At 38.8% G+C, this 25231-nt stretch overlaps 8 protein-coding genes across 10 annotated transcripts; 3 read left to right on the top strand and 5 right to left on the bottom strand.

The window, feature by feature from the left end:
- Positions 1 to 193: 193 nt before the first annotated feature.
- Positions 194 to 1282, bottom strand: LOC106384581. The gene is made up of 2 exons (XM_013824545.3): positions 619 to 1282; positions 194 to 528 (listed from the first exon to the last, which is right to left on the bottom strand). The coding sequence occupies exons 1-2, from the start codon at positions 737 to 739 to the stop codon at positions 377 to 379; spliced, it is 273 nt and encodes a 90-aa protein (XP_013679999.1). The 5' UTR covers positions 740 to 1282; the 3' UTR covers positions 194 to 376.
- Positions 1283 to 1520: 238 nt separating this feature from the next.
- Positions 1521 to 4299, bottom strand: LOC106391426 (probable sucrose-phosphatase 2). The gene is made up of 8 exons (XM_013832065.3): positions 4114 to 4299; positions 3956 to 4029; positions 3583 to 3882; positions 3413 to 3514; positions 2263 to 2748; positions 2014 to 2200; positions 1886 to 1932; positions 1521 to 1812 (listed from the first exon to the last, which is right to left on the bottom strand). The coding sequence occupies exons 2-8, from the start codon at positions 4013 to 4015 to the stop codon at positions 1726 to 1728; spliced, it is 1269 nt and encodes a 422-aa protein (XP_013687519.1). The 5' UTR covers positions 4016 to 4029; positions 4114 to 4299; the 3' UTR covers positions 1521 to 1725.
- A 694-nt stretch (positions 4300 to 4993) lies between these two features.
- LOC106394051 (ubiquitin carboxyl-terminal hydrolase 10-like) lies at positions 4994 to 7870 on the top strand. Its single transcript, XM_013834669.3, has 9 exons — positions 4994 to 5344; positions 5421 to 5606; positions 5677 to 5854; positions 5959 to 6057; positions 6137 to 6415; positions 6488 to 6550; positions 6616 to 6788; positions 6863 to 7127; positions 7218 to 7870. The coding sequence occupies exons 1-9, from the start codon at positions 5211 to 5213 to the stop codon at positions 7380 to 7382; spliced, it is 1542 nt and encodes a 513-aa protein (XP_013690123.1). The 5' UTR covers positions 4994 to 5210; the 3' UTR covers positions 7383 to 7870.
- A 2440-nt stretch (positions 7871 to 10310) lies between these two features.
- Positions 10311 to 12355, top strand: LOC106408557 (ubiquitin carboxyl-terminal hydrolase 9-like). Its single transcript, XM_048756070.1, has 9 exons — positions 10311 to 10441; positions 10512 to 10700; positions 10783 to 10882; positions 10959 to 11018; positions 11107 to 11205; positions 11274 to 11552; positions 11651 to 11704; positions 11825 to 11955; positions 12055 to 12355. The coding sequence occupies exons 1-9, from the start codon at positions 10311 to 10313 to the stop codon at positions 12353 to 12355; spliced, it is 1344 nt and encodes a 447-aa protein (XP_048612027.1).
- A 386-nt stretch (positions 12356 to 12741) lies between these two features.
- LOC106394049 lies at positions 12742 to 14265 on the bottom strand. Of its 2 annotated transcripts, XM_022701425.2 has the most exons (5): positions 13783 to 14265; positions 13471 to 13631; positions 13073 to 13326; positions 12987 to 13028; positions 12742 to 12905 (listed from the first exon to the last, which is right to left on the bottom strand). In XM_022701425.2, exons 1-4 carry the CDS (start codon positions 13966 to 13968, stop codon positions 13003 to 13005), a joined length of 627 nt encoding a protein of 208 aa, XP_022557146.1. In that variant the 5' UTR covers positions 13969 to 14265; the 3' UTR covers positions 12742 to 12905; positions 12987 to 13002. The 2 variants fall into 2 exon arrangements, with proteins under 2 accessions (XP_022557146.1, XP_022557145.1); XM_022701424.2 differs by having other exon boundaries at positions 12987 to 13326.
- Positions 14266 to 14469: 204 nt separating this feature from the next.
- LOC106384817 (mitochondrial substrate carrier family protein C) lies at positions 14470 to 18066 on the bottom strand. Its single transcript, XM_013824757.3, has 7 exons — positions 16782 to 18066; positions 16286 to 16703; positions 16060 to 16204; positions 15845 to 15960; positions 15682 to 15760; positions 15080 to 15313; positions 14470 to 14997 (listed from the first exon to the last, which is right to left on the bottom strand). Exons 1-7 carry the CDS (start codon positions 17710 to 17712, stop codon positions 14665 to 14667), a joined length of 2256 nt encoding a protein of 751 aa, XP_013680211.1. The 5' UTR covers positions 17713 to 18066; the 3' UTR covers positions 14470 to 14664.
- Positions 18067 to 19149: 1083 nt separating this feature from the next.
- LOC106371913 lies at positions 19150 to 21427 on the top strand. Of its 2 annotated transcripts, XM_048755039.1 has the most exons (8): positions 19150 to 19464; positions 19665 to 19779; positions 19848 to 19972; positions 20117 to 20198; positions 20294 to 20405; positions 20496 to 20659; positions 20727 to 20847; positions 20967 to 21427. In XM_048755039.1, the coding sequence occupies exons 1-8, from the start codon at positions 19176 to 19178 to the stop codon at positions 21249 to 21251; spliced, it is 1293 nt and encodes a 430-aa protein (XP_048610996.1). In that variant the 5' UTR covers positions 19150 to 19175; the 3' UTR covers positions 21252 to 21427. The 2 variants fall into 2 exon arrangements, with proteins under 2 accessions (XP_048610996.1, XP_048610995.1); XM_048755038.1 differs by having other exon boundaries at positions 20294 to 20659.
- Positions 21428 to 23517: 2090 nt separating this feature from the next.
- Positions 23518 to 24906, bottom strand: BNAC04G44760D. Its single transcript, XM_013824862.3, has 2 exons — positions 24698 to 24906; positions 23518 to 24303 (listed from the first exon to the last, which is right to left on the bottom strand). The coding sequence occupies exons 1-2, from the start codon at positions 24777 to 24779 to the stop codon at positions 23657 to 23659; spliced, it is 729 nt and encodes a 242-aa protein (XP_013680316.1). The 5' UTR covers positions 24780 to 24906; the 3' UTR covers positions 23518 to 23656.
- Between the last annotated feature and the right edge of the window lie 325 nt (positions 24907 to 25231).

Below are 25231 nucleotides of genomic sequence, written 5' to 3'. Positions count from 1 at the left end.
ACACAGGATTTGAGAAACGAAAAACAAAAAGAAAGAAGAGAAACTATTTTCGAAAAATAATTGACTACTTTATACTCTTTTTTAATATAAGTCGTTTTACAATTGTGCACATAGATTAAAAAATCATTAATTTTTTATATTTTCTAAACAAAAACATCATTAAATATTTACCTAATCATAAATCAACCAATAATAAAATAAAATGTATATTATTATTGGTCATATAATATTAAGTGTTAATAAATTTTATATAGAAAACCGAAAACGTCATATAATTTGGAACGTAAAAATATCTCTAAAACGACTTATATTAAAAACGGAGGAAGTAACTATGAAGGATTGTGTTGAATGAGAGTTGACTTGTTATAAACCTTGACTACTTTGTTGTGCTTCTTCCTCCATCCTCAAATTTTGATTTCTTATTTTTCCGGCGATACTCTTTGTTGTTCCCTGACGGCTCCATCACATTTACTGCAAAACTCACCTTTTTCTCCTTCTTCTTCTTGTTCTTCTCCTTGTTCTTCATATCTACACATGTTTTTCTATAAATAAGATCAGAAATTTAACTAAATACGAACATGCACGGACTCAAAACATGGGAGAGAAGATTTTTAGTACCGAACTGAAGTTCAAGCTTCTCCATGTAACAGGACAAGAGACGCTTGTGTAGTTGAGCCGCAAGGAGCACCACGCTTCCAGAGACGAAAAAGACCGTCATGTACCCAGTTGAGCTCTCCATTTTCTTTCTGAAATTATTTGTTAATCAAGATGTTAGCAACTATAGATATGGTGGCGACATGATCGAAATTTCGAAGAAAAGGGAAGCATGGAGATGAAGAAAAGTATTGAGACGATCATTAATAACACTGTTCTTTTCCAACTAATATAACTGTCTTTATTTTATTTTTATTATTGAAAGTTGAAACATGAAAAACAACTAAATAATAAAGGCGTGGAAAGTGGAGCAGACGGCTTGGAAAATATAACGATGTAAAACATGTAAAGAGATATAACGATGTTAAAAAAAAAAAAAACCTAATTACGAATTCTAATTGTTATGTTATGTACTACTTCAAGTGTTGTGTGTGCTTTTGCAGATATCTATGCGCAAGTAAACTGAATCATATCCAGTGCTTCTGAAAACTCTTTATCTTACCAAAATCTTTGAACAATTTTATTTTTCTAGAATCAAGGATTACTTGCCACACGCGCAATCTTCTGATCTTATGATTTACAGTTTTTTTTCCGTCATATCTCTCAATACGTGAATAATTTATTTTCTTTTATAAAGATTATCATATGATTCCAAGTCCAATTAGGAATATGAACATAAGTACACGTGGATTAGGAGGACACTTTGAAGTTTGAACTTCATAACTCTTCCTATCTCTAAAACAAATCTCTAGACCAATATTTTTTTTAGACTATTCATAAAGATATGCTCAAAACGTTTGTGCTGCTAGGGGAGAGAAGATAGTCTTGCTTGTTGGAAAAGAAACAGAAACCATAACCGTCCAAAAGGGTTCAAGAAAACAGAGTTTGCTTGGATAAATAGATAATAGATGTATCATGTAGATGATGAGTATTAAGAACCAAGTTTTAACAAGGCGATGTTTTATTGGATCTCGTGTGTTAAAGCCAAAGTTTTAATAATTTATGGCAGAGATTCATAAGAGAAGAAAGAAGTCTTTATCTGTGGCCTGTGGGAGAAAGATTTTGAGTGATTCAGATGATCCAGCTGCTATCATCCTTCAACTTTGATTCCTCCGACCATGTTTGCTCTACATGTTCCCACACCAACCCTTCCCCTTCCTGCACATTCCACAATACATACAATCATCAACAAAACTCCAGAAGCTGCTCTCATTACACAATCTCATCATACCTTTGCTGTGAATTTGACAGTCGTGGTGCAGCCTATGCGTTCATCACCTGGCAAAAGAAAGTTGAATTAGATTATTATTGGTTTTTACTCTTTGAGTTATATAGATTATTATGTAATAAGGCTTTTACCACTCTGCTCCCACTTATCAAGCTTTACCATCCATGTCCCAGGAGCAGTCTCTGTAGCCAAGACTTGATCTACCCAAACCCGAAACTTCTTCCCTTGTTTGTCTCCATGGTGCTTCCTTAGCTCACCAATAGTATCTACCAGAGACTTCTCAGCACCAGATGGATGCACAAACACACCACCAGGTTGCTGACAACAAAAGGCAATTTCAGTGCAAATTAAATTATAAAAAAATCTGTTTAAACACTCACACATGAAGCTTTGAGGCTCGCCGCATACGCCTCCGAGTTCTCAACCTCACCGCGTCTCCACCTCTCATAAAACAAGAAAAACTTCACAACGTCATGACCAGGGTTCGGATTCTCCACCTTGCACTCCAAGAAGTCAGAGACATCTCTCGGAGAAAGGTTTGGACCAAGCTTGAACTCGCCAATGGCTTGTATAATCCCACCTGCACACCTCTCCTTGGCATGGATCACCTTTGGATTGTCTTTGGCGTTCTCGGCGTGCCACTTCAAGAGCTCTTCTTGTGCATTGCTTACCATGACGCCGTAAACATCGGGAATGCTAAAGAGTTCAGCATCGTTCCCGGAGTCTCCACAGGCAAGAGTGTTGACAGGGAGCTTTCCTTCGCTCTTGAGCTTCTTGAGGAGATAAGCAAGCGCTTGTCCCTTTCCAGCACCTTGTGGTAAGATGTCTAAATCCATTCCACCACTGTAGATTATTTTGACATCCAACTGAAACAAAAACACACACACACAATCATCTCAAACTAGGCATGGGCACATTATCCGGAACCGGACCAAATAGTTATCTAAATTTTTATAATATAGTTTATATAATTATAAGTATTAAATATATTTAGTTTTAAAATTAATTTAAAAATTATTTATAAACTGAAATATTAAAAAAACAAACAAATTACGAGACTACTTTTATCCAAAATATTTAAAATTATCCTAAATATCAAAATTTTATCCGTAGGCTAGAAAAATCTGACTTTTAATCCGTTCAAAACCTTAATTCTCTGACTTTTTAAATCCAAATTAACCAAAAACTAACCAAAAAACCGAAACCAACCGGAACCAAATAGGATCCAAAATTACTTAAGCGGATTCCCAACTTTGTTACCCGAACCGAAAACCAAAATAACACAGTTAATTAACTCTTTTTTTTTCTAAGACGAAGAAAGAAATTCTATTTTCTCTCCCAACTTTATTACCCGAACCGAAAACCAAACCAACCGAATCAAAACTGAACCAAATTTTCTAAATATCCTTTAGGATCCCAAACCTCTAGAACAGAAAGAACCTCCAAAACCGAACCCCCAGACCCAATTCCCAGAGCTAAGAAGAAAGGTAAATTCAATTGCTACTATAGCATCATGAAAGCAAATCTTACCCCACGTTTCTCCAACCGCTGTGACAGCTCCTTGATCACTTCCTCAGCCTTACTCTTGTCAACGTAAAAGCTAACCTTGTGTGGCCTCTGCTCAGTCTCTGCCTACAGTAACCAACCACACTCTCGTCATTGTCCCATTGACAAGTAGACTTCAAGATATAGACTTGTACCTGAAGAGTTAACTCAGAGAACTTGCCGGTCTCTTCTTTAACAACCCCCAAATCCCATTTATGATTCAAGTCATCAACCCAACCAAGATCAGGAACCATGGAGTTACCATAAGTAATCTCAGTCCCTACAGACATGATTGTAACGTCAGGGGTCAGCAAAGGCTTCTCCTTTCTCAGTTCTTTGTACAGAGTCGGTGATCTTCCGGTTGAGAAGACGAGAAGAGAGTCATGGCGATAAGCGTGTTCCCATAGCGAGTTGAATCTGAGCAAAGCGAGGTTCTCAGGATCGTGATGATCAACCTGGAGCAAGACGGACATGACCCATCAATAAAGACAGAACCTTTATTACAAAAATGGTGACTTTTTTTTTTACCATGGTATGATCAAGATCCGAGACTATCATGAGACGAGCAGGAGATGTTAGCCTCTCCATGATTACTTGAGATTCTACACAATGTAACGTGAGATTCACATAAAGGAGAAGAAGAGACTGGGGAGGATAGAGGAATAGAGAGAGTGAACGTAACGTACCCGGAGAGATTCAGATGTCACCACAGAGTTTGAGATCGGACCATCTGTGTTGTGTCCCTTGCCTTTTTTCTTTAGTTTTATGCGATAAAGATCCGATGATTCTTAACGAATGTAGGAGATAGAGATATACGTGTTGCGTATCTACTACAGCTATCACCTGTCAGACTGTCAGTACCACCGAATATTTTCTTTCTAAAATCTTTATTAATTAAGTAAAATACACCTAGCATTAGTCTAGAAACACCTAATTTTGTTTTTTTTTTTAATTCACCAATGGAATATTCACGATATTCTTTCCTTTAAAAAACTAAATCAGGAGATTTTTTTGGATTTGAAATGCAAATTCAAGAATTTTAACAAATCAAGCCTAGGCTTTATGGACATTTATCGCTGAACCAAATAAAAACCGGAAAATCTGAAATTTATATCGAATATCTATAAATCTAATTAAATTAGTTATTATAGAAGACTGGTTCGGATAAAAATAGAACACGAAAATGATTAAAATAATCTTTATTGAATAATTTAAATACATGCATGTATGATTAATTGGTTAAGAATTATGATTTAGTTTTTTTTTTTTTTTTTTTGAAAATTATGATTTAGTTTTTTGGGATGATGATTAAGGTTTGAAAGATTAAGATTTAGAATACAGAGTTCTGGATTTATAAAATAAAATAATAAATAATAAAATATTATATTAAAATATTATAAGAATAAATTAGTTTTTTGTTATATAAATAAAGCTTTTGTGGTTTTTTTTTTGTTTGAAGAATTGTCCAAATTTCTACTCTTACTTTTGGACTAGAGTTGGGCCTATGAACGAATTCGAGTTTAGAAACTGTCCTCTACGGGCTTTTTTTGATGGATTATGTCTAACAAAAGATATAAAACGAAAATTCGAGTTTTCGCTCTCTACTTTCTTCGTATTTCTCTCTCTCGCGTAAATATAAATACTACAGATGAAAGTTCAAGAGTTCCTTTTGTTTCCTTTCTTCTTCTGAAAAAAAAAAAAAAAAGTCAAGACTCCATTCTTTCTTCTTCTCTCGCCTACACATCATACTTGGATTTGGATCCTCACAACTCATCTTCCGAAGATGACGATCCCTAATTCTACAGCTTCCACGGCTGAAAACGCCTCCTCTCGTCTCCCCGAGGAAGAGAAACGCATCGTCTCGGAGCTGGCTACCAACTCGAACGAACCAGACTCCTACTTCGCCGTCTCCAAAAGGTCTTCTCTACTTCAAATCTTGATTCCCGCTTAGAAACAACACTCTTGTTTGACTCAACGTTGTGTATTGCTGCAGGTGGTACGCAAGCTGGCGGAAGTATGTCAATACGCCTCTCGGAGGAGGAGCAGCTGCTCCGAGGCCTGGACCGATCGATAACAGTGACATCATCGAAACCGATCCATATCTTGGTAGAAAATCGCTGGCTAAAGAGAAAGCTTACGTTCTTGTTACTCAACTAGTTTGGAATACTCTTCTTGAATGGTGAGTGAGTGTGAGTCTCTCTATCTTATCTTTGTTGTTGTTGTTTGATCAAATGTTATTGTTCTTTCAGGTATAGCGGAGGTCCTCCAATACCAAGAACCTTCATCTACCTTTATCTGTCAGATTCAAGAGATGACGATGATGATAATGATGATAATGAGGTTACTGATATACGGTTGCCAAAAGAGGCCTCTATAAGGGAGCTTTATGAGATGGTTTGTGCTAAAACGGTAGTATCTCTAGAAAAGGTGTGTAATTTGAAGTCTTGTCATTTCTATATTTAGTTTTTGCACTATGGAGGACATGTGTTCTTTTTGCTTCACATTGATGATTTATGTGTGTATATAAGCAGGCTCACATCAGGGATTACTACGATATGAATAAAGGCGAACTCTTGGATCCTTTATCTAACAAGAGCCTTGAAGAGTCTGGTCTTGTCACGAACCAAGATGTAAGTGTGTAATCTAGACACAAAAGAGTCTCTCACTCATGCCAAAATTTGATTTCTCTTGAATGACTTTTGCTGGCAGATTCTTCTTGAAGTTGATGAGCGAGGCCTAGCGGGACTGGTTAATTTGGGAAACACATGCTACATGAACAGCGCTGTTCAGTGTCTGGCGCACACGCCTCCCATACATGAATACTTCTTGCGAGATCACACTCATCAGGGCGAGCTTGCTAAGGAGTTTGGTAAGCTGTTGACGGAGTTATGGTCTTCAGGGACTAATGCGGTTGCGCCGCGCGTTTTCAAGAAGAAAGTGGATAAAGCTGCTCCACAGTTTATTGGTCACTATCAACACGATTCTCATGTTAGTTTGTTTCCTCTATCAAATGTGCATAATTGAGCAAATGCTTTTGTTTATGATAATGTTTTGCTTCAGGAACTGCTTCTTGCCTTGTTAACTGGCCTGCATCAAGAGTCTGACATTGTTAACGTCTTCCAAGTAAGTGTCTCACACCTGGACGATTCTGTCTCTTACATTGCTGACTGTTTGAGATATGTTGTCAGGGTCAATGCAAGTCAAGTCTGGTTTGTCCAGTTTGTGGGGAAACAGCAAACACCTATGACTCCTTCACGTCCTTGTCTTTACCATTGCCTTCAACACCTACTCCTTCAATATCTCTGATTTCTTGTTTGGAGGGATATTTAGCAGAAGAGCCTCTAGGACCGGATAACATGTGGTAACTAATAGCACTCACTTGCAATAAGCTTTGGTCTTGTAAGGCCTTTTAAGTTTTTGACCATTCTTTCACAGGCTTTGTCCGCAATGCAAAGAGAAGAGACAAGCCAACAAGAAGCTTGACCTGTGGAAGCTGCCGGAGATTCTCGTGTTCCAATTAAAACGGTTCAAGACTAGCAAATATTTTTTGAAGAAGATAGATACGTTTGTGGATTTCCCAGTTGACGAGCTGGATTTGAGCAAGTACGTGGAGAAAGGCGAGTCATGCTTGTATGAGCTGTATGCAATGTGCAACCATGACGGTGGGATTGGTCTTGGCCACTACACTGCCTACGCTAAGGTCGCTTCTATCTAATTTGTTTTTGTACTTCCTGATGATGAGTCCTTTTTATCTCTAACACCTATATATTATATTATATGTTTCTTGCAGATGATTGATGATGACAACGAGTGGTATTGTTACGACGACAGTCTTGTTTCACCCGTAGACGAATCCGAGATCAAAAGCAAAGCGGCCTATCTTCTTTTCTACCGAAGAAGAGTTGGAAGTGAATCAGCTGAGGTGTCGATGACCGATGATATGGATTTGTCATAATCACGAGGTTGCTGCATTTGATTTAGAGATGCATTTGTCTATATAACTCACTCTCTGTTGTTAGGTAATTCAAGCTGGTGGTTCGGTTGAAGAGTTCTTCTTGCTTCAGACGTTATGTTGTTATGGCACATCTCTGTAGAATCTGTGGGGATTTAGGTTGGGAAAATATTGTTTTAGTTGGGGGATTTTTTGGATAGGGACTCAATAGATGAACAGATTTATAGAGGAGAGTTATAGTTTGTACAAAGACAGTGTTGGCATGTTGAATACAAGAAAACGTTTCTCATTTTATTTGCTTTTAAGTCATGAAAATTGTACCACACTGATCATATATAGGATTTTGACTTATGGAGAAAAAAAAGGGAGTTAAAATTAGAAAAATACTAATTAAAAAAAGAAAAAGACTATAAACTCTAAACTAGTGGTTACCCATTCTTGCTACACTGGGATAAGTCATGCGCTGAGTTTATTTGTATATATTATCGACAATTTTTTTTATATATTTGATCATTTTATTTATACATATATAATATTTTTTGTTGTTATTATATAATTCTTTTCCGATGACCAGATCAATTTTTATTAAAAATTGTGGAACTAAACTATAATTAATATATCATGGGTTGATCGGATTGGACATTAAACAAGTTATGACACAAAAACCTTATTTTTTCCACCGAACACATTCTTGAAAAAAACGAACAATATTGTTTCTACAGTTGAATTATTTTGACATGTATCTTCCATATAATTTTGAAAGGCTCCAGATCAACCATCAAATTGATACATATGCTTTTAGTCGTATGATCAACCATCGAATTGATTCCAAATCTTTTCCATTCAGAGACTCCATCAACACCTTAAACACCACTCTCCCTCAAGGATAATTCTCAAAATTTTCTAAATCCATCAGTAAACTTGCAAGACTAGCCCGTATAGCGGTTGAGTACTAATGAATCTAGTGAAGATGGCAAGGTATCTGAACCACATGCGATCATCCCAAGACCACTCTTCGCATCTCCCAAATGTTGGTATTATATGTTAGGTAGTTGGCCCAGCATCGACATCAACACCCATCATCTCCCAGAAAGCTTACAAGACATGGAAACTGAACCATACTGACCACATATAGGATTTTGACTTAGGAAGAAAAAGACTATAAACTCCAAACTAGTGATTACCAATTCTTACTACATTTTGTATCTTGTTTCTTGGTTTAGGCTTACGCTTCAGTAAATCTAGCATTGATTTAGAAAGACTAGTGTTTTTCTGAACTGAACACTTCCTTTTCCCTTTAAATATTATGTTGACCAAAAAAAAAATATTTATAGGAAATTTAATGGCAAAGAAAACGAAATTAGAGGGAAAACTTAAAATTTTAAAAACTCTCTCTGACACAGATATCAAGACACCCAGGAGTTCACCGCATTCCAACGCCGGTGGAGCAAGAGCTCGCCGGCGTTGTCTTTTCCTTTGGTCTATCATGCTCTCATTCGATTATTACCATCTCTCTGCTGTGTTTTTCATCTTCTTCAAGTCCTCTCTTCCGAATCTGACGCCGTCGATATCTGTGGCTACTCGTCGGTCGCAGCTCACCGGAACTGTTTTTTTCTCTGGGGGTTCCCGGAGGGCTTGTGCTTGTGCAAGCTTAACCTTTCCACTCTCTCTCTTTACAAGGACGCTCTGTGCTTTGGGCTTCAGATCTCTAATCTTCAACCGTCGCTGGCCCTCACATCCGCTTAACAAACGGTACGCCTTACTTAAGGTCGACGGTAGCTCAGCTTCCCTTGTAAGTGTAAACCTCGACGCACTGTCAAACCTACCACCCGACTGCTCACTTCAACCCAATCGTATCCTTTGTCGGGTCCTTTCTCTGAAGAGATCCCTGTCTGATACGCATGTCCCCCCTGTTCTTGTTCACCGGTGCCTCGTCGCTAGCTACCCATATGTCTCCACCAACGACCCATCCTCCGCAGACAAGGCGTTCCCCACCGTCGACGTGCTCACCTGCGACAAGACTATACCTCCTAGCTCCTCCATCAAACACTACTACTCCTCCAGTGCACAATCCAGCTCCGCCTTGTGGTATCCCTCAAACGTATCTCTCAGATCCGGCTGGAGTATGGCTGACGTCAGCCCTTCGAGCTTCACAGCATGAGCCAGGCCCATGGAAAATATCCAAGATGTCAGCCCAAGTTTTAGCCCTGCATTTGTGGGTAAGGTCTGGCCTATAATTAATTTTATGGTCTGGGTCCTTTTGGCTAGAGTAATAAGAAGTTCTAATGGGTTCATTGGAATTCTTAACCGAATCTTTCAGCTATTAATGCTTTATCTCTCTTTTCTGAAGAGTTCTTCCATTTCATCATCCTCCTCTTATGAGGAGAGACATTTACCATTATATCTCCTCCTTTCGGTGAAAGGAGCAAAAGTCTCGGTCTCGTCACCGAGCAGTTTATTCAGCTTAAACACCATTTTGCTATCTTGCGTAACGGTCTCTACGGGACCAGAAGATGCAAACGAGAATACTTCAGGGTTTCTTGTAGGTGCAGGTTGGAGTTCAACGTCACAATCAAAAGTGACTAATTCTCAGCTGGCCGACTTTGTCGTGCAGGCTCCATTGACGCATTCAAGCTCTGCTTCGAATCCGCTGTCATCTTCGTATGAAGACCTATCTGCTTCGGTTTCTTTTATCTTTGTGTTTAATGCTTTTTATCAAAGAAGATGTTTAATCCCCTGTTGTAACCGAACATTTTAATTTAGTGGAAGTAAGTTGTGTTCCAAAAAAAAAAAAGAGGGAAAACTTAAAAGAAAAGGATGATTGAAAATTCAAGAGTTTTCTCTCTTACTTTCTTTCTCTCGCGTAAACACAAATCAAGACTTGTTCTTCTTTTATTCTCGGAATCCTCATTGATTAGTCATCTCTCGAAGATGGCGATCCCTAATTCCACAGCTTTCAACTCAATCATTCGCTTTCGTTCTCCCGGGGAAGAGAAACGTATTGTTTCGGAACTGACTACCAGCTTGAACGAAGGAGACTCGTACTTCGTCATCTCCAAAAGGTCTCTTCAAATCTTGATTCTTGTGGACTCTTCTTACGTGGTACACAAGTTAAAAGTTACTTGCTTGCAGGTGGTACACAAGCTGGCAGAAATATATTGCTCCTATAGGAGGAGGAGCTCCTAGGCCTGGACCGATTGATAACAGTGACATCATCGACGACACCACAAGTGATGGTGATCCACAACTTCGTAGATACCTTGTTGAAGATGAAGACTACGTTCTTGTTCCTCACCAAGTTTGGAAAACTCTTCTTGAATGGTGCATGAGTCTATCTATCTATCTATCTTCTCTGCTCATGCATGCATGGTCTCCTCTCAAAATGTTGTGTGATCTTTTTCAGGTATAACGTGGGTCCTCCAATACCAATGACCTTGATCTACCTTTTTTTGTCAGATGCAAGAAACGTTCACAATGTAACTGATATACGTTTGGCAAAAGAGGTATATATTTGCATAGATCACACTATAAAGTAAGGCTCCACTTTGGTTCCTCTTCCTTACTTGTTGATGTTTTTAGGCCTCTATATGGGAGCTTTATGTGAAGGTTTGTGCTAATACAGGTGTATCTCTAGAAAAGGTGTGTGTGTATTTGAAAAGTCAATTCATTTCTATATTTTGTGTTCTTTTTTTGCTTCACATTGATGATTTATGTATTAAGCAAGCAGGCTCGCATCTGGGATTACTTTAACAGGAGGAAAGTTAAACTCTTGGATCCTTTATCTAACGAGAGCCTGGAAGAGTCAGGTCTTCTCATGGACCAAGATGTAAGTTATCTACAGACAAATAGTCACTCATGCCAAATTTGAATCACATTCAATGACTTTGCGTGCAGATTCTTCTTGAAGTTGATGAGGTAGGCCTAGCAGGACTGGTTAATTTGGGAAACACTTGCTATATGAATAGCACTCTTCAGTGTTTGGCACACACGCCTTCCATACTTCAATACTTCTTGCGAGATTACACTCATCAGGGCGAGCTTACTAAGGCGTTTGGTGAGCTGTTGAAGGAGCTATGGTCTTCAAGGAAGAAGGCAGTTGCACCGAGCTTTTTCAAGACAAAACTGGATAAAGCTGCTCCACAGTTTAGTGGTCACTATCAACACGACTCTCATGTTAGTTATATTTCCTCTATCAAATGTGCATAATAAAGCAAATTATTTATCCTTTTTTTTTTGGTCCCCTGATGTATATAATAATTGTTTGCTTTCAGGAACTGCTCATTTCCTTATTAGCTAGGCTGCATGAAGTCTCTGACGTCTGCCAAGTAAGTATCATCTTACCGTTTCTGGAAGATTAAGTCTTTTATAGTCTGATTTTGTTTATTTGATATGTTTTAAGGGTCAATGCAAGTCAACTCTGGTTTGTCCAGTTTGTGGAAAAACAGCAAACGTACACCTATGACTCCTTCACGTCCTTGTCTTTACCTTTGCCTTCAACACGTACTTGGTCAATATCTCTTCTTTCTTGTTTGGAGAACTTTTTAGCAGAAGAGCCTCTAGGACCGAATAACATGTGGTAACTAATAGCAGTAACTCACTCACTCGTCCCTTTGAACTTGCATAAGCTTGGTCTTATTCACTTTTAAGTTTTTGACCATTCTTTCTAAACCCACAGGTTTTGTCCGGAGTGCAAAGAGAAAAGGAAAGCTAACAAGAAGCTTGACCTTTGGAAGCTGCCAGAGATTCTCGTGTTACATTTAAAACGGTTCAGGACGAGCAAATATTTCGTGAAGAAGATAGATACGTTTGTGAACTTCCCAATTAACGATCTAGACTTGAGCAAGTACGTGAAAAACAAGAATGATGATCAGTCGTACTTGTATGAGCTGTATGCAGTGAGCAACCATTACATTGGACCTGGTGGTGTCCGCCACTACACTGCCTACGCTAAGGTCGCTACACTGACTTTATTCTGATCTCATCCATGACTATCTATTTTGCTGCCTGATGAGTCCTTTAATCTAACTTCTATGTGCCACTGTTTTGTTGCTCCTGGAGTTGATTGATTACAACAAGTGGTATCATTTCAATGACAGTTATGTTTCACCCGTGAACGAATCTGTGGTCAGAAGCAAAGCGGCCTATCTTCTGTTCTACCGAAGAAGAGTTGGAAGTGAAACAAAAGCACAATCATCTGAGGTGTCGATGACCGATGATATGGATTAGGTTTGGTTGAAGAGTTCTTCTTGCTTAAGATTTTTATATTGTTATGGCACATCTCTGTAGAATCTGTGGTGGGATTTTTTGGATAGTGAGTCAATAGATGAACCAATTTGTACACAGACAGTGTTGGCACATTGAATACAACAAGAAAAACGTTTCTCATTTTATTTGCTTATAAAGACATGAAAACAGAACCACACTGATCATCTTATAGGATTTTTGACTTTAGGATGATGTGCTATCCTCAAACCGGAAGATGACCCCATTCTTCTTCTTGAAACTATGTCTCGTGTGATCCATCTCCTGTGACACAACACACCAACCAATATCAAAACACCAAAATCACTTAATTCACATAATTTTTAAACACCAAAAACACCTCACATTTGTGTTGCTCAGCTCAAGGTTGTAGAAGTCCATGGAGCTGTCACTGAAGAACGGCCCATCATGCCACGTACCACGGTTCAGCTTAACAAACTTCGGTCCTGAAAACCTGAAGACTCGCACTTCTTCAACCGTAGGAGGCGCGTACAAGTGACCATCGGACCCTGACTCTACAACTCTTGTTCCTCTTTCTCCACCAACATCTTCAATAAGAGATGGCTTCGCTACGCCGAGATACCAAACGTGACCTCCTACAGATCCCAAACACTGCGTCACGTTCGCGTGGTGCGTGATCGTTGAGAAGCCAAAGGATCGACCTTCGAGCCGCATGATATAGAAACTAAGAGAGAGAGAGTAATAAAAAACTCTTTATTACTAAAACAAAAAAGACACAAACTGAAACTAGACAGCTAACTAGCTAATTGTCTTGTCTTTACTTGTAGCCGAACACAGATTGATACGATAGAGATCGGAGAGAGAGTACCGTGGGGTTCCTCTGGAGAGATCTAACTGAGCGTCGTTAGGACCGAAGAGATCACCATCTGAGGAGGCTTCGATGACTTGACCATAATCTGCGAAGCTTTCGGATGTAGCTTCGATCGGGACCAGGTTCACATGCACAGGAGATTCCGCCATTTCTGCCTCCTAGTTCTCTCACCACAAGAAGACCCACAGAGAAGGGGATTATTATAAGATGCGAGTTTTCTTGTTCACTCGATTGGGGACTTTCTTGTCCAATTTTAAATACTATGGGGTTAAAATGAAAAAAAAATAATAATAATTATTATAAACTTACCTGATCGCTTTGTTGGATGAGGAGGAGCTGGTGAATTACATAGTTATTTCTTGCTATCATGTTGATTGCAATTTGTTCTTCAATCTCCATTGCTTCATTCTCATATTCTAACCACTCATCAAATTCATCAGATGACTCAGAAGAAGAAGAGGAGGAGTTTACAAAAGGAAAATGACCTCTATTCATTTTTTTTTTAACTAAGTTTTACGGTGGTGGTGTGACGCTTGCTATAGTCCATGTCTATTTATAAGCTTATATATTAATATTTAAGAAAATAATAAAATCTTGAAAAATTCAATTTTTGACATGCATTGGACCTCTTTTTTTTTTAACTAAGTTTTACGGTGGTGGTGTGACGCTTGCTATAGTCCATGTCTATTTATAAGCTTATATATTAATATTTAAGAAAATAATAAAATCTTGAAAATTTCAATTTTTGACATGCATTGGACCTCTTTTTTTTTAACTAAGTTTTACGGTGGTGGTGTGACGCTTGCTATAGTCCATGTCTATTTATAAGCTTATATATTAATATTTAAGAAAATAATAAAATCTTGAAAATTTCAATTTTTGACATGCATTGGACCTCATCCCTCTCACCAATCTTGAATTTTTAAAAATAAAATAATAGAATCTAGAAAAAAAAAAAAATTGCGTCATGCATTGGACCAAAACAAAATTTTAAAAAATTTCAAACGAAAGTTTTGTAATTTAATAAGATGAAAATTGTCTTTCATACACAACAAAACAATCAACTTTTTTTGGGGGTCAAAATTTGCAAAAGTAGTAGCATTTAACAAAGAGTAGTCTCCTCCAAAGCTCAAGCTGCCCCCCCCCCCCAAAAAAAAACTTTGTAGCAGCAAAGCAAAGTGAAAAAAACCATTAGCAAAGCTTCTTCTGACCAAGCTGATCTTCCTCGTTCTTCTGCATAGCTTTCTTGGCTAGTTCATATCCAGCAAAGTTCATTGCACCGAGAGGAGCCACCCAGAAGAACCTCGGTACCGCTCCTTTGAACAAACCAAGCGGTCCTTCGTGACGCAGAACCGAGAAAAAAACCATTGACATTGAGATCGGTCTCCCTGGTGTTGCAGTCATCATCCTCGTCTTCATCACATCGAACGGCGTTGTTACAACTGCTGCTACACCTCCTGACACCGCCCCAACCGCTATAGTCTCCCATGCCTCTAGTTCTCTTCCCAGCGCTTGTGCCACCATCTGCAAAACCCCAAGTCAATCTTATCATCTCGGTTTTTTAACAGTCTTAACTGACCCTTTTGATTATCTCGGTCTTTGTTACCTTTTTGGACTCTGCATACAGTCCCATGCCGACAACGTATAGTGGGACTTCACGGCAAAGAGTTGCGCCTGTCCCACGGAAAAACCCTCCTGGACCGTCTTGCTTCCACGTCCCTACAATGGCTTCCCCTACGTTGTTGAACATGCCTGCCTGTAACCGTTGCTTCAGCACTTCACATGGAATCCGCACAGCCGTGCCTAATAGCGTGCTGCAGAATGACGCAATCGATTGAATCTGCATCAAATGCCCAACATTACTCACTGAGCGCAAAGTAGAAAGATCAGAAAGCACAAATGCAGATGATGCAACTTTATCAAACCAAGCAAAATTTAGATTTAAGAGACCTCGTAGCGCCATAAATTTTACATAAGTAGCACACTATGAAGACGCATTAAAGAAGCTACGTATAGCAATAACATAGCCTTGATATTGGATTTTTGCAGGATGCGTCTAGAATAAGGTTCACTTAGTAGAAGCTATATCACTACAGAGGACAAAAGCAATGCTGAGTTGTGTAAGGAAACTAAGACTAACTCCTTCAGTAATGCAATATCTATATAAAACCATAATGACCCAAACAATGAGTACAGTGTGACCATCACCTGAATTTCTGGGAGATTGGGAGCAAAATTGATCAACACAAGTTTACTTGCTTCGAATATTCCTGTCCGCAGGCCATGGCTACAACAACGGAAGAGATTAAGCCACACTGAAAATGAAAATTAACAAACAGAAGCCAAAATAATATTTGATTTGGAAAAAGACCTTGAAAATTGTCCAAGAATTGCTGGAATAGAACCCTTATACACTCCCCGGACACCAATCTCTGGAAGCTTTGCTATTACTTCAGGAAATGATAAGGTTGATGCTTGCACGCGTGTCTAGTAACGAAAATGCATAACGAATCCATCAATGTAGAAGGGTACAAGCAGATATCAAGCATATTAATCATCTGCAAGGGCTACAACAAGAGGACTCACCTTGATTGTGTCAATGGGATGCAATAGGGAAGTGGAGAGAGCAGAGGCAAGTCCTCCCGCTAATGCAGATTTCAGAACATCTCCAGCAGGTAGGGCCACGGGAGGTGCAACAGCAACAACTGTCGCAGCTTCAAACCAGATGTTACTACACGAGCAAAATCATCATCAGCAGGACAGCAAAAATTAAAACGTTTAAAAGTATTCTACAACAAAGACTTATACTCACCGAGGATCATCCTGTAACCGCTCATACGGCAGCAAAACCATGAAGTTACGAAAATGTCCATACGAGATAGACTCTTCGGTGTCAACTTTCAAGAACCTCATCATGGCTATAGCGTTCTCTTCGTTAGCAGGAAGTCCAGCGTTATCTAGTGATGCCAATATCTCACTCTTCTGAAGAGTACCAGACTTTGTCAAACAGAGAGAAGTGTAGGCGCGGAGGATGGTTGGCTCCTTCTGTTCCATCAATGACAAAAACTGCTTCCAACCGAATGATTTTGAGAAAAGATGACTCCTCGCTCGTCTCATAAACTCCTTGGCGTATCTTCTGGGCAATTTTCTTCTCCTCATTGCAATTTCCAGATCTTCCAATGTTACTTTACCATCACCATCTCTATCTAGTTCTTCAAAGAACCTCCTGCCTGAAAGCCACATAGAGTTATACAATAATAGTAGCACAGGACGTAAACAACTAATGATCTAGAACTGACGATGCATACCTTCAGACTCGGTGTATCTGAAAAAATCCTGAACAGAGATTAGTTTCTTCTTGTCCGGATGGTCTCCTGAAGGTCGTCCTAGTTGCGGTAAAAGCTCAATAAGCTCAGTCAATGAAATCGTGGACAGTGTGGATTTCAAACGCTCTACGTTCGACAAAGGTATACTCAGTAGTCCACTAGCCAAGCTCTGTGGAGAATCAACTACACTTTCCTCCTTACTAACGTTACTTTCATCACCATCTTCACTCATAGGAGATGTCAGGCCAACTATACCAGACGCCACATCTCCAACTCTTGCAAACATCAAGTTCCCAAGGAATCCATTCACATCGAGTTTCCTAGCATCCCATATGTTAAAGATAAGTGGACTATCTTCACTCTGTGAACTGTCCTGGATGAACTGGTCCAGCTTCTGGAGATTATGAGCCAACATTTCAACAACAAACCCAATAGCGCATTCAATCGTGAAACTGTTCCCTTCCTTTTCTAAAGATTTAGCTGACTGGCTCTTCCTCATCTCTTTAGCCTTTGGTTTAAGCTTAAGGCTGTTCTCATCATGAATCCTCTTCTTGCCTATCTTAAAAGGAACAGGAAAAGCATGGACAAAGCCACTCACCAACAAAGACCAAGTCATAGCAAACTTGAAGCAATTCGTACAAGAATCCTCATCATCCAATGACTTGTCTTTCTTCTTCACAGGGAACTTAAAGGACAAACCTTTCTTCCTCTCTTCACTAACAAAACACTGAACACTATCACACACTCGCTTCTTCCTGTTTCTTCCCAAACGAAAGTCCTTCTCTTTGCTCACCCAGCAGCTCTCGATGTCTCTCGCCGCCTTTTTGACGCCTAGCTCGATGGGGAGGAGAGCGTCTTTAACGACTTGGATCGAATTGAATATCGTCTCGATAGGGTCGTTCGCTGACACCATTGCACCATTCAATGGCAAAATCGAATCTTGAAGACGAACTAGTAAACCCTAGAAGCAAAATCGACGAATCAAAGGAACTAGGAAGATAGGAACCCTAAAACCGCGAAATCGAGGGAGAGAGATTGTTCAGATTCGGTTCGGATATTAATCTGAGGGTTAAGCGAAAGCTGAGGGAGAATATGAAGGAAATCGAAAATGGAGTAAAAAGTGGGAGCTTTTAAGGGAAGGGTGAAGCTGAGAGAGAAGAGAGCAGATATGGTGGGGGAGTGAGAAGGAGAAGAGGCAACCATGAAACGATGATGACCCTTTCTTCTTTGTTGTTTTGTTTTTTCTTTTACTGAAGAAGAAAATCTAAAAATGAAATTAGAAGAAGATAAAGACGTGGATATTTATTAGAGAGAGATATTTATTATTATATATTTTTGAACGTAGTGGATAGAATCATGATCGTGTTTCTCTTATTATATAACCCAGTTTTAGACATTTTTTTAGCAGTTCAAAATTAAGATTAGACTCATCAAAACTATACTAAAAGCAGCATATAAGGCTCTATGGAGGTGTCCACGTCGGATGATATATTCAACCAGTCATATTACACAAAACGGCCACGTCATTACGAGGTTACAATGGTTTGGGTTCGTATTTTCGGCCCGTTTTATTTGTTGATTTTAATGGTTTGGGCTTATGTGTATTAGGCCTGTTTTTCTGTAGGCGATGGCCCATGGGTGGTTGATGAGTTAGGCGTCGTATGTCGTAGCCTCAATTGCGTCGTCACCTTCCTTTCCACTTCTATCTCTGCCGTTTCTCACCTCTCCAAATCCGAATCGACGAGTAACTTCACCACTAGCTTTTGTAATCAAACCTCCTCACCATTAACTTCTCTAATCAAATCTTGCTTTAACCCATTTAATGGATTCTTTTCGTCTTCTTCTCTGTTTTACTATTTATAAATCTCTTCTCCGATCTCATGCCTCCATCAAAGCTGTTACGATTCTCTCAAATACTCATCCCGATGGAGCCTACCCGTAACTCTTCATCCTCCACCGAACGCACGTCCGGCAAGAAGACCGTCGTCTCCTCTGCGTCTGCTAAGCCAAACGGAAAGTCTATTGTCGTCTCCTCTGCGTCTGCTAAGCCAAACGGAAAGTCTATTGCTTCCTCTGCGACTGCGATGACTCCTAGCGCGCATGCGTCTGTTGGAACCGCCAACCCGATGAACCCTGAAGCTACCACCGGTCTCTCATCCGCTCATCGCGACCAAGTGATGTTGTTCAGGGATGTTTCGCTGGGCCCACAGGAGGCCGAGTTGAGGTTCCGGCTGATTCACTTATGGGAGGCTCGAAATCCAAATACCAAAATTCTCATTGGTCAAGAGATGCTCCTTATCGACGAAGAGGTTTGTTTCCAATTTTTTACTTATTTTGTTTGGTTTTGCACGACTGAGATAGTGTATTAATTAATTAATGATTTGGATTTATCGACAGGGAACTGTTATTCAGGGTTTTGTTCCGGCTGGTCGTGTAGGAACATTTGATCTCTCAGCTGGTTCCGTCTATAAGTTGACCAACTTTTTCGGATCCAGAAGCAAAATTCAGTATCGGGTTGCTGATCATAGCGCCACCGTTTCATTCTCTTGGAATTCTTCTTTGTCGGTCTTTGAGAATCCTCCGGTTCTCTTTCCAGTAGATAGGTTCAGGTTCCACAGCTACGATGAGTTTAGGGCCAACTGTGACTCCAAGGGTGATCTTTATGGTAAGCCATGTTGAACTATTTAGATTACCTTTTATATTTGAGCTACTGATGATGATCTTATAGATACGTTTGTTAAATTATGAGAGTATAATTGATCTTATAGATACGTTTGTTAAATTATGAGAGTATAATTATAGACGGGTTTGTTATATTACTATAGTATAAGATTGATGTATACGGTTTATATTTTGGTATCTCAGACTATGTTGGCCACATGAAGCTGGTGAATGGGCAAACTATCTCTGAACACATGGTTCTTGACGAAGCTGATATAGCAGAGAAACGGCATCTGTGTGTTCATGTTCAGGCACTTGAGTATGTTTCTCCAACCTTAGCCTCTTTCGTTTTGTGTTATTGTTAACAAATATTTTTGTCTTATGTAGCGGACCAGTGATGAAGCTCTATCTATGGGACCAGGCTGCATCCGACTTCTGCCAGAAATTCAAATCGTATGGAGGGACTCCAAGCGTTCTTCTGGTCACCACAGTGAATCCTAAGCATCTTGGAGGTTAGCATTCCACTTTAAAACATCATGTTCCTATTCAGACCTTAGAGAAATTCTATAAAACTACCTTAAGTAAACTTTAATTGTTAGGTGAGCAATCATATAGTATGTTACGGTTAATCACATTCACTCATATGTTATTAACAGGAACCCTTGCTATCACTTCTATGTCCTCATCTCGAGTGTTCATGGATTCCGACGTCCAGCCTAGCAAGGACTATCTCGAATGGTAGGGATTTGTGTATGCAGTTATTATCATTCATCTGTTGATGTGACATTTCGTGCAGCTTATTATTTAACATACTTACGGCTTATTTGCATCAGGTTGAATTCTAACGCAGAAATTGCTAATAGTGTTGCTGCTGAGGTTGTCACTAAGCCGGAGGCAGTGACTCTTGAGGAGCTATTCACCTACATCAAGCAAGAAACTTCAAAGGTACAATATTTTTTTATTTTTTTAATGTTTTTAAATACGTTTGCATGTGCATGGGAACTAATGAGGTTTATTTTAATTTCCACGATGAAGGTCGCTTGGTTTGAATGCACGGCAACAATAGATGATGTTGTCCGGGGTTCTCCTTGGTATTACATTTCTTGCGGTGGATGTAATAGCAAGGCTTTCAAAGGTCATACCTCTATGATTTGCAACAATAAGAAGTGTTGGAAGACTGAGATCACAGGCGTTCCTCAGTAAGTGTTGTGATCATAGTTGAACTATGTTTTATCAGCGCTGATAGCTAATCTTGATTTCTTGTAGGTACCTCACAAAGATATCAGTTTATGATAAGAGTGAGCAAGCAGTTTTTGTCATTCTTGGCGATGCTGGCAAGGAGCTGAGTGGGAAACATGCTGCAGAATTGGTTGCTACTTATTTTGAGGTAATTTCCTACCTGATTATACATCATATACATATTTGTGTTACTGCTGACCATCGCCTATTCATGGATTCCGAAAGGCAGTATTAGTTGACCTAACGTACATATTGCTTGGTTATTAGTCTAATGAAGGAGTTGGAGCTGATCATTGTGTGCCGATCCCGCAAGCTTTACTTGACACGATAGGCCAGACTCGCAAATTCATCGTCAAAGTCTCGGATCACAATTTCTCAGGCAAGACTCAGACCATAACTGTAACGAAGATACTCCCACTGGCAGTTGCTCTTCCAGCAACATCCGAGGAACCTGGTGCTTCCAGTGGCTTTGGAAACTCTGCGGGTGATAGGGCTAGAAAAGCAGCTGAGATTCTTGAGGCAGATGAGGCCAAGCGGTGCAAGAGTGGCTGATATAGCTTCAAGCTCTCCTCATACGCAGTGATTGTTTTTGCTGCAGTTCGAGTTATGTTTTATGCTTTCTGAATGACTTTGCGTTTTTTTCATTTCAACTTTCAGACTTTTGTCTTTTATGTTTAAGTTCCTTGAATACAATTTTCATTTTATGGTTTTTACGATCTCTTAAGCCAGTTTACTTATCTTATTTTGAACTTTTTAATAGTTAGTAGGGATTAGCTTAGTTTATAGGTGCTGAGTCGTCTCCTTACTACATTAAGCACATCAGTGGCTTCAGATGCAGAATCAGGATTAGTAACAGGATATGAGGAATGGTTAGGGGCGTGGATCCATAGGCATGAATCTGTATTCACAGTTTGGATACTAATTTTTCATTTCAGAATATTTTAAAGAATCTTTCACATAGCTTTATATAGTCTAAAGCAGACACACAACCCAGACTTATTTTGTTGCATCATAATTAAGCATCTAGATCTCAACAAAAAAATAAGCTTGTGATCACAAAACATGACAAATATGAAGATTATATACTGTTGCGCTCACTTATATGTCCTAAATCAAACAAAAGTACAAACCTGCATTGCATGCCGATCTAATGAAATTGAAGTACGTCTTACATATTTAAAAAAAAATTAAATCTTTTTAATTAGTCATCCGAATATTTATATTTATGGAATATTTATATACATGGAGTGAGGGTTACTGATCTATTCTTTAATAATTATTAAAAATTTAACCATATTATTCAAAAAATTTAATATGATATAAATAAAAAAACAACAATACTTAAACTTTAGTAGTATAGAACAATATACATGTGGACAATATATGAATTAATATTTTTACAATCAGAACATTTTATTTTAAAAAATAACTAACTCAAAATTTTCCAGTGCTATATGGAAAAAATAAATGATATAATCCAAAAATTGAATAAATACCTTTAAAGGAATATTGATCATATGAAAATGTGTTAGTATATTTTTCATAACTTTTAGCTAATTATTTTGAAAAAAAACAAAAAAATTAAAAAAAAATATGTACAACTATGTACATGTTAGACAGGTTTCTATAAGTCAGTTTTAAACCGATAATGTATTCAAAATTAGTATTACATAAACACATTTCCTATTCCTGGAGGTCAGCAGAAGCCAAAAAAAAAACCAAAACCAAAAAATCATTATATAAGAGTTCGAACCCAGCTTGAGTGCATATAAGAGGGCTATTCTACCAGTCAAATTAGCAAACAATTAGGTTAGTATTTTACCCCTAATATCGTAACAACACTTATTTTTATAGATTTACAGAGAAATATAGCAATAGACTTTTTATATGCTTATATGTAATTTATATTTATAGGACATCATAGTCAAAAAAATTATTGACTTATTAGTTTGTTTTTTTTTTTGTCACATATTGACTTATTAGTTATATATATAATTATATATACATGAGATTGCTCGCAGACTTTTGTTAATAGACATGATTTACATCTAATCACCAGATATCCAATCTCAAACTTATTAAGACTCGAACATTTTTCCGCGCGTAGCGCGGACGAAACCTCTAGTAAAAATAATAATTAAATAAGATTAAAGGAGCTGAAATGATTTTTTTCCTTATCACAGAAAAGTTAGACTGTAGCTAATTTACAGGAAAAAAAAGTTACAGAAAAGGATAAAAAATTAATTTTGTGGAGGAAGGAGGGGAATGAATGGATAGAGGCTGACGTAAGAAGGCGATGGAGCCTCATGACACGTGGACTTTGTTCCCATTACTGAAAAGACAAAACCACCCTCCTGCTTGAGCTTTTCGTTATGTTGTTTTCTCTTACTGACAAACCGAAAGAAAAGTAAAGATTCGAGTCCTTTTACTGTTACAAAGAGACCACAACAAAAGCCTTGTCTGGTTTTCACTTAGACAGAGATGATTCTAGTGTAGTGTAATTGATTTAAAATATCACTTTCCTGTGTGCTTCCTCCTGCATCTGGATGGTTTGCAACCATCACTTTCCTGTGTGCTTCCTCCACCTTCTCCTCCGCAACACTCTCAGTGTTTTGAGACAATGTAACCATTCCTGAATTGAACTAATGCTTAATGCAAGGATATTGATCACGGAAATTATTATGCACCTGATGCCAAGAAAACGAGAGCAGCTTCCCTTTTGGTCATGGTAGGCTTTAAACCTCCTTCATATAATTTCTTAATTTTGGATATAAAATAAACCACTCGAGTGTTAACCGTTAATCTACACCAAAAGAACTTACTTAGCAATTGCATTCTTAAACTCTTTTATTATTTGCATTCTCGGGTAGTCCAGTGATCCATAAGAGTTACAAACTCAACAATAATCCACACAAAAAAAGATTCATAGAGTATGATAAAGGAAAATGGAATCTGGATCACAAATTCTTGAAAGCAGAGTCTTGTGCATCCTTAGGAGGAGTAAGCCTAGCCAACAACGCCTTGTTTGTGCACCTCTCCGCATCCACAAAGTAGTACTCCCCTTCCGCCTTAAAGCTCACAAACGGCCTCTGCGTGTCCGGATAACGTATATCCGAAAACTTCAGCGTCTTCGGTGCAAACGTAGCAAGCCAAGTCATCATCTCCACCTCAAAGGTATCCGAACCAGGCTGCCACCTGAGCTTGTGAACGTAAGGGCTCACGAACCAGTGGAGAGCAGCGGTCGTGGAAGCGCTGAGGAAGATCACGGTGGAGGCAACCGCGCCTTTCATGATCACGTTGAGTCCGGGGGAGGTCATGAAGGTGATGACTGGGCCGAGAGAGACGGAGAGGCAGCAAGTGGAGAGAGAGAGGAGTTTGACTTTCTTTATGGTTGATGAGATTGGGCCGTAGTAAATCACTCCTCCATCGTTCTTGTCTAGTGGTCCGATGCTGATCTTGTGCTCATCATCATCATCTTGGGCGGCTCTAGATGATGCCCAGCTTCTCTGGTATAGAGATTGTGCCTCTGGGAATCTGACCTTAGAGATCACTGATGATGATGGTGGTGATGGTGACCATGTCCCTGCTACTGACCGGCCATATCCTGACAAAGACATAAGATTTCTGATGCTCGATGAATCTGTGATTAGGACAACTACCAAGATCTAGACAAGATCTGATCTTATAAACAGTTTTGACATATAAAAAAGACAGAACCACAGCAAGATATTATATCAAAAGCATTGAACCCACACTATGTTTTGCCTTAACAACTGATAAGACTCAAAATACTCTAATGCCATTTCCACATTCAAATGAAGCAATGGTTGATAATCATCAAGTCAAATTTCAATCAAACCTTAATGGTGATAAGGTCAGATAAAGCAAAGTGCTTTACGCGTGAAATCGAAAAGGGCAAACAGAATCACGAGAGCGGTTTTAGCAATCGGAAACAGAACCCATAGAAGCCATTTCTACTCTATGAGAGTAAGTTGAACCTGAAGTGAAGGAGGATGAGGAGGAGGAAGAGAGACGGCGAGACTGAGAGCGAATCAAGTGAATCAGAGCTGATCTTCCCATAGTCGCTGTTTCTCTTGCTCGGTTGCACGACTCTCAGGTCAGCTCTCTCCCAAATGAATCTTGTAGGGTTTTAGATTAGTTTCCGCTTTGTTAATTATTACTCTGTGCCGTTCAAGTATATTTTCTGGTAGGGTCTAGTGGCAAGCTTTACTCAATTTAGAAGTTTGGGTAACGGGTTCGACTCTTTGTTTTACTTTTCTTTTTTTTTTTTCTTCTGTCACATGGCATTGGCAACAATAGACATATGTAATTTCTCCCGAATCAAATGATCATAAATATTCAGCACAATTTATATAAAATCATGCGAAATATCTAAATTCAACCGAAAACCGTTTAAATATCTAAAATATACAAAACATAGTTTTATATTTAAAAATAGTGATATTAAATTTAAAATAATTGAATATTTACAATATAGTTTATAAACTTTATAAAAATACCCAAAACTATTT

Source organism: Brassica napus, chromosome C4, assembly GCF_020379485.1.
Source record: "Brassica napus cultivar Da-Ae chromosome C4, Da-Ae, whole genome shotgun sequence".
NCBI classification, from domain to species: domain Eukaryota; kingdom Viridiplantae; phylum Streptophyta; class Magnoliopsida; order Brassicales; family Brassicaceae; genus Brassica; species Brassica napus.
This window is presented reverse-complemented; position numbering and strand designations above follow the sequence as displayed.